The following is an 8,825-nucleotide window of genomic DNA, read 5'->3' on the forward strand; positions in this document are numbered from 1 at the left end:
CTTTGACGTAGAACGACATAGGTCTCCCCTTAAGGCCCCACTATGCAACAAGGAAAATCGTTTTAGGAATTAATTTTGAGAAAATTATATAGCGTTAAGAAGGGCATATTAAAATTCTCCAGTTTATTTACAACAAAATCCTCTTCTGAGTGCAATTTTTCATACAATTTGATAAAAAATCATAGTATTTTATCATTTAATGATACAAGTATCATATGAAAGAATTTCAGCATGATACCAAATTGTGGTTTGTCACGCTATATGTTCGTTATATAAGGATGTATTAAAGAGAAAAGGAGCATCTCTTACTGGTGTTAAAAAATCTAAGCATTTTAACAGGTGAGAAACATACTTCAGTGTCATAATTTTATTGATACATGTAATACATGAATGATAATCGAGTTTATAATAAAAATATATCATACATGTAGATAATATATATAATATAGTATGTAAATATTATCTACAGAAGTTTACAATAATTTTTGAGTTTTCAATAATTATTGTAAATTATTATTTACAATAATTATAGATAATTTTAAACTTTATCATATTTATCTACATGCAGGAAATGCATTTCAGTCCTTAAGTGTTACTTTTTTTTGATTATGATAAAAATAGCATGCAGACCCTAGTATTTTTTGTGGAATTGAGTTCAATCCTTAGCATCATAACTACTGAGAAGGTATCACCACGGCAAGGTCTGAAGTCCTTCAGAGAGGACTATGACAGTATCGCCAAAACATGTGTGGCTGTTGGATATGTAAAAGACAACTGTAAACACAACTCGGATAAAAGTAAGTTTAAACGAATTATATCTTACATAAAATGTATTTTGCCTATGTTTTCAACACTGTTATAATTTTTCGATCAATATGTTTTCTTAGGAAATATGGTTATCGCATTCAATGCTAAAACCAAAGGAGGTGTCCAAACAGTAAATAAGGGGAGGACTGTAATCTTTGCAGAAGTTAGTCTAAATATAGGAAGAGGGTTAAAAGCCGACAAAGGGATTTTTATCGCCCCGATTTCGGGTGTGTGCGTCTTTGACTGGACAACGATGACGAACACCAATAAATACGCCCACACCGCTCTGTATGTTAATGGTAAAATAAAGGAGACCAACCATTGTCAAAATAACAACCACTCCATCCAAATGGTATGCAGTAAAATGGCTGTCGTTAGAATGGAAACAGGAGACGAGGCTTCTATTAAATGTTTTTATGGAACATCGTCTATTTACAACTATTACTCGTCTTTCTCTGGTTTCATGTTGTAATTATGAAAAACAAAATAAATAAAGATGACTGAGTCAATATTATTTATCTTCCAATATCTTCTAGTCAAGTCAATTAATATAAACTAAATTAATATATATCTTTCAGGTAGTAGTGAATAACTTGATTGTTTTTGTCATCATTAAAGATCAGACAACACGTTCGTCAATTATATGTTCTGTATCTCTTCGTATTATATAAAAAATATTCATATATGTCATTCTTTTCTGATTTCTATATTGTTTTCAAAATGTTTTTAAGTATAAGTACACCAAAAATGGTGATATAAGCCATTCAGAAGATTATCCATAAGGGTTATATAAGAAATATGACCTGTGGTATCTTGTCCAAATGCCTGGTAAGGTACCCTTATTTTTTGTGAGGAATCTTATTTAAGTACCTATTCTTCAATGACAGATTCTTAGGAAAAATTATATATTTTTGAGGAACGTGTCGTCTGACCTTAAGCTATCTAGATTGTGACGTACTTACAATATAATTTTGTTTCTGAATAAATCAAAGAAAAATTCGAAACAAACCGTCACGTCACTATGCAGGTCATCAACTGGGATTCAAATTTAGATTTAGTAAAAAAAAAAGGTACATCAATGTTGGAAAAAATGATATTTTCATATACTGATATTTTAAAGTTGAAAATGTTAATTTCCATTCTTAAGTTGATTTGATATTTATTTGAACAAAAGAGAAAGGACACCACAGAGTTTGGCACATCTATTTATGTTACTGTTAAATATTTTAACAGAAAAAAGATTGTTTATTAATGACAAACTATAGTTTATCGTAATTTCATCTTCTCTACCCTGAAGTTTCTTGGTTATGTTGCAATATACAATTATACTTCTATATGGAGTACATGTCTCTCAGGTGATTCAATATGCAATTTAATCTTCTATGTACGTATAATTTCTGCAACTGAAAAGCGACTGACAAAAAAATTGAAGATACATGGATATCAAAAGAATCGGTAAGGTCAATATTACGCGAATTCTATAGGCGATACAATTATATCCAATGTTGACCGATGTAATTTTTGTTTACAAATTGTAATATATTTTTGAATCATTAGAATAATCATCGCCATTATTTGAAACATCGAAACTACGGGTTATTCCTGATTGCCTGATTATGGCGAGGAGCACACGTCGAATGCAACTGGTCGACAGGGAAGGCTTACTTTTTTCATATCTACCGATTTTACCAGTATGATGTTGAAGAGGTCTGCATTTGCTCTGCTCAAAACTGTATTGTTCCAACGGACTCTTGAGAGTGATGTTAAAGATGTTAAAGTTAGTTATTATATTGTTTTTATATTCGTAAGAAATCAAAACACTGTTTAAAGCTGATGAAACCTTGCATATACGAATTTTATATATCTTTTAAAACCATTTATCATTGATTATAATTTAAAGCATTGCCATATTTGAAACTCACAGAGGATTCCTAATTGAAAAAAATTACCACAATGTGTTTCACTTTTTTTTTCACTCATATGGACAAGCCACCACTTGCCGATTTAAAGCTGTAAATTTTATCCTATACTCGGCATTTAGGTCCGAACACCGGTCCTTCGGATGAGACCGTGTAAACTGAGGTCCCGTGTAGCAGTAGGACTGCTGACATGAAAAAGATCCCTCCCTGCTCAATAGTCCTAAATGCCGAGTATAGGATAAAATGTACAGCTTTCCACGTCCCACAACGTAATGTTCATGCATCTTCTTACTTCGCGACTCTAGAGCAGACGCTCTAACCACTGCGCCACGCGGGCAACGAAACGAGATCAATGCCTATCTATGATATCTTAATAGTTTATATAATGCATTTGATATGAGTGCATATGATATGCCAAATGGCCAATTAAGTGAGCGGTCTGTGTTTTCTAAACAAATCATCTTTGGAGCCGGTAAGATTGGAATAAAATTAAGTAAATTTGAAAAATGGGAAATTTTGTGACCTTTCGGAGATCGACGTGTATCATATTACTCATACGAAAACAAAGTTTGATAGAAGTCTCTGGAATAACTACAAGTTTTTTAGTATAAGTATGCATTAATTATTTTGTTTTACGGAGGAATGCACACCAAAAATTTATTCAATAGATCTTTATGTCATCCATTTTTAACAATGGTTTCAGCACAGAAATACCATAATTACATGTAGCTCATAATTATCTTTTAAGATTTTTTTTTTATTTTTTTTTTAGAGAAAATGAAAAAAAGAAAATATAGTGCTTGAAAGTTTAAAATTTACTGTAAATAAATATCTCCATAAAATGAATGTCTGATGAAATATGTAAAAAAAAGTTTGTTAGACTTTTAATCTTTTTTCTGGATGTAAAACTATTTATGAAAATAAAACACATTATTTTTGATTTTTTTCATATTATAATTACAAACTCCACAAAACTAGTCACAGCTAGTGAGCCCATTTTTGTCAACTGTAGCTTAAAGAAAAATTGAAATGAAATTGCGAAATTTGAAGAAAAATAATTTTTTACCTAATTGGACCACCCCGATAAAAATTTCACTTATCCCGATCAAAATTAACACAAAACGAATGGAATACTACTAACAGGGAAAATTTCGCCCCCGTTTTATTTTCACCCTTCTACCCTTTAAATAGGTGGGCGAATCGGTACACAAATGGTGCAAATTAAAAGAAAACACAATTTGATTTATTTGAAAAACTGTTGCTGAGCGAATTTTAATCTGGGCAAAATTGTTTGCAAGTGTGGAAGGGCGAATAAACACGGTGCGAAAATGACCCTGTTTATAGTAATAAATTGTTGCCTCCTTCTTGTATTTACAGTTAAAGAAAAACTATTTGATTGTCAAGTTCAATTTTTTTGTAACCCATAGTACATCTTATCGAATTATTATTCTTGGTAAACTGTTATTTATTTCCAATATAAAACAATACTGGTTAGGATCAGTTTAATTTCGATCGGGATTGGACAAAATTAAAAACATTTATTTAATTTCAATTTCTTTTTGAAATATGATTAACTAACATATGTTCTCCCTATTTTTGATTGGTTTTGTGAAGATTTTAACCATGGGTTTAAAAAATATTCACAACCAATGTGGTTTTTTTTGCATAAATTATTTTTAGTAATAAGGTTTATATGACTTTATTTTATAAGATATTCATATGATGCAGCCATTCATATAAAATATATATGGAGATAAGGAAGAGTAATCAAGATCAAAAGTCCATAAAACAATACAAAAAATGAGCAATGAAAACACGGACCTCCGAAACATCGGAGTCGGGATCAGGTGCCAATGAGAACTTAGCATTCCGTGCCAACCGCTCACACATTAAATTGTTAGCTCTTGATCATAATCCATTTTTTCTTCATTACCTAGAAAGAAAATGCAAAAAATCAGAAAAAAACAAAAGCTAATATCTGCCGTTCAATGCTGAAGCTGTAATTTAATAGGGTTTTCTTAAAGATCTATGAAATAAAATTTGGGTGTGGCATTCCTTCCTTGAGAGATGGCCAAAACAGTATCAAATCTTGGACTTTTAGTCTATGTTGCACTTCCCTTTTATGACAAAAGTACGATATTTATATGAAATGAATTATTAAAGATAAAAATAAAAACACCAAATGTGACATAAGAAAATAAGATGAAAAAGACAAAAATATATCAAAACTAGCCAAATTAGGGAAAAATCAAATTTAATCTAAATTAATATTATACAATTTTCCTGACATTTCCGTAAATATCAGAGAATACGCCATGTAAAATCTGTTTGTCCGTACATTTGACAATTTTAATTTCGTTTTCTATGTAGCAGGTGCACATAATAGTGGTGCATGTAAATGAATTAAAAATTACCTTTCCCTGAATACATGCACTTCATGTTCAACAAAACAAATTGGAGAGTTTTAAAAAGAAGCAAAGAGATTTTCCAGGCCATATCCATCCTTTCGAGATCTTCACTAAAATTAATTTTGAAATTTAATTTTGGCTAAATAAATTAATTTTTGTTGATAGTTCAGATCACCAGACATTTAAAGCTGCTAATACGTAATTGCAGAGGGAAAAATCTATTTAGGCACTATACTGTTAAACATTATATTCATTATTTTGTTACATAACTCAATTACCTAGTATAATAAAAACACAATTTATAATATTTCTGTAGGACTTGGACATGCTGGAAGGATCTTGAATAAATTAAATAATCTCTCCATTGTGAATGCGTTTTTAAGAATACATTTGACTTCTGTTAGTTTCATTGCAAGAAAGGTTAAAAGGACGCTCTAAGAAGAAAAGAAATATATCTTTTAAGGATATACGATCCTCAGCCAGGAAGGATAACTCCAAAAATTAATATTTAATTTAAAAAGCATCAATATGAGGCTTGGAAATGAAAACTTTTCATGCAAGACTTTTCATCTTATTCATCTTTATATGATTCGAGGTTTGTGCAAGTCTTAGAAAAGGTTTTATAAAAAGCTGACATTTGTACCCCATAAAAGGAAGAAAATAAATACAGTTTTAGAGAAGTAAGATTTTCTAGAATCGAGCCCTAATTACTAATGCTTATCAGCATGATGTCAAATTAAAAGTAATTTGTGATGTCCTGCAATGATAGCAAAAACCTTTTACACTATGTATTATATAATACATTTAGGAAATAGAAGACATAGAATATCAAATAAGTATAAAAGTCATGACAATTTCTCTGAATGCCTGGATACCTATTGTTTTTTTTTAACCTAAAATATATTTGTTGATCAATTTGCAATTAGAAATTGCATAGCTGACATTTTTGAATATATATTGGAGACTCGACAATTTTCCCTATATAATATGATTAACTTTAATGTTTAAATTAAAAAAATACTGTGGGTAAATTTACATTACTTTGTGGATTCAGAGATATTTTTGTGAATATTTTCGATTACTTAACTGCTCATTTTATGAACCTGAGAATCGGACTATCTTAAGGAACTTTTAGAAAATTAAACAACGCTAAGAAGTACATATTAAGATTTAATAGTTTATTATCAACATGATGTTTTCATGAGTTTATATTATCAAATTTTAGTAGTATTTTTATCATTATATAGGTATCGTATAATATGATTGCAATATGTTACCAAATTATAGTATATCACGCTATGTTCGTTTTATATAGATAAATGGAAAGTGGCATCTTCTACTAATCTCAAATCTAAGGTACTAAAACAGGTGAGAAAACATACTTCTGTCTAGTTATTTTGCTGATAATAACTTAAGAACCCTCTCTACACTGCACACTAAAGAGTTCTAATTGTAAGGAATTTTTCTGCAGTTGGAGTGATCTGCCCTTAGATCTAAATTCTAAAAATAGAAATTTACAATGTATTACTCAATTTGTAATTAATTTGAGTATTCTGAACATTTTAAAAGGCCAAGATAAATTAACTAAACCTGTTATTTACATGTATTTTCTCTATTGAAGCAATTAACAACGATTTCTATTCAGTGATACTGTGTTGTATTTGAACATTTTTCCCGGGGGTAAATGCCACGCACCATACTGTAAAAATTAAATTAAAAAGCTCACTATTAACTCCTTTATACAACATAATTTTCACAATGTCCAAAAAAAATTGTGCACTTGTGTAGAGAGGGTCCTTAAGGATAATGTTTTGTTGATAATAACTAAAGGATGACCTAATAGTTTCCTTGATAATAACTAAAGGATAACTTAATATTAATAAAAACATAGGTGCTTAGCTATCTGTAGCGGATTGAAATAAACATAGCGCCACAACAACAAAAAAGTAAAATCTATATAATTGTACTTTATCCTAAATAAGATAAATGAATTTCCAATATAATAGCATAAAGCTTTTATATTATTAAAATTAGAACGAAAATAACACGAAAAAAATTAAAGATTGATGTAAAACTATTTAGAGCTACAAACTTATCTTTTTTAACTATTCTTTTTCGTTTTAGATATAGAATGCAGTTCATAGGATTTGTTGTGGGATTGAGTGCAATTCTTGGTAACATATCCTCTGAGAAAGTATCACCAAAGCCAGGTCTGAAATCCTTCAGGGACGACTATGACAGTGTAGCCAAAACATGCGTGGCTGTTGGATATGTCAAAGACCATTGCAAAAATAACCGAGACAGAAGTACTAGTAAGTAAATAGATATGATTTAAGACGAAACTTTTTTGATTGTGCATTAAACAAAATAAAGTAAAAGTTTTTTAATATGTCTTCTTAGAAAACATGGTTATTGCATTCAACGCTAAAGCCAAAGGAAGTGTCCAGGCAGTAAGTAAAGGGAATATCGTCATGTTTGGAGACGTTGATCTGAATATAGGAGGAGGTTTTAACGCAGTCAGAGGGGATTTCACCGCCCCCAAATCGGGCGTGTACGTGTTTGACTGGACAATATTGACGGAACGAAATAAAGCAGCATACACCGCTCTGTACGTTAAAGGTAAAATAAAGGAGTACAGCCTTTGTCATGATAACAATCTGTCTGTCCATTTAGCATGCAGTAAAATGGCTATCGTCAGAATGCAAAGAGGAGACAAGGCTTTAATAAAATGTTTTGCTGCAACCGCATCTGTAAATGACGTATATTCTTCCTTCTCTGGTTTCATGTTGTAATTAAAAAAAAGGAAATAAAAAAGATGAGATAGTACCACATATTTTCTTGTAAGTCTAATTTATTTGCACTAAATAAAATTTTCAAATGATATCAAGAATGATTGTTAATACATGTATACTTCATCGTAATGATTATGCAGATTATGACGTAATAATATATACTTGACGTACTCATGTAAGGATCCATGTCATACAACAAATATATTAAATCAAACCTGTAGACTTTAATCAAAACTCTTTTTCATATCATTTAGAAAATGAACTGGAAAAAAATCCTGAAAATTTAATAAAGTAAAAAATATTCGCATCCCATAGCCTCAGTACTGAACTATCCCACATTTCAAGGAATAAACGATGTGATTCTAAGCATACAAGTAGATTTATCATTTTATTATATTTTTCTCAGTTGAATTAAAACAGTAATATGCATATGTTGATCAAGTTGTTATAAATCATTTTCGACTTTGTAATGATATTTGTAAGGTTTTCCCAAAGGTCAGGATGTCCAAATTTGTTTTTAATTGATACGCCCTATCTATTAATCAATGTTATCTATAAACTGTAAATGTTTTAACTTTATAAACCACGTAGTTTTGAAACCATTATAAAAATAAATTTTTGGACATGTTGATCTCTTTTTACATTATAAAATGCACTTTCGCTGATAAAAACATATATACCAATTTTTGGAAGTAATTTGCTGAATTTCTTTCAAAATATGAGTAACTTTGATCAAGGTATAATCTAATTTGATTCGAGGTCAAATAGGAAAAATTGCCCGGCCCCAATTATTATTAATTCACAACAAAGTAGTGCAGAAAAAGCAATGTCTCGCCTTTGTTAGTCTGAGACAGCATGACAAATAGTATAAAGCCTACAAAAAATTAAATAATGTAACT

General features: G+C 30.2%; 1 protein-coding gene across 1 annotated transcript; it reads left to right on the forward strand.

Moving 5' to 3' along the window:
• Positions 1-622: 622 nt before the first annotated feature.
• LOC134249854 (uncharacterized) lies at positions 623-7,753 on the forward strand (the record flags this gene model as incomplete). The annotated part of the gene is made up of 4 exons (XM_062732220.1): positions 623-797; positions 888-1,275; positions 7,259-7,446; positions 7,535-7,753. Coding segments are annotated over exons 1-4 (970 nt in total), but the record flags the coding sequence as incomplete, so codon positions are not given.
• Positions 7,754-8,825: the final 1,072 nt, after the last annotated feature.

The sequence above is a fragment of the Saccostrea cucullata genome, unplaced genomic scaffold (genome assembly GCF_032062105.1).
Source record: "Saccostrea cucullata isolate Sc308-1 unplaced genomic scaffold, CSIRO_AGI_Scuc_v1 ctg17324, whole genome shotgun sequence".
Taxonomy (NCBI): Eukaryota; Metazoa; Mollusca; class Bivalvia; order Ostreida; family Ostreidae; genus Saccostrea; species Saccostrea cuccullata.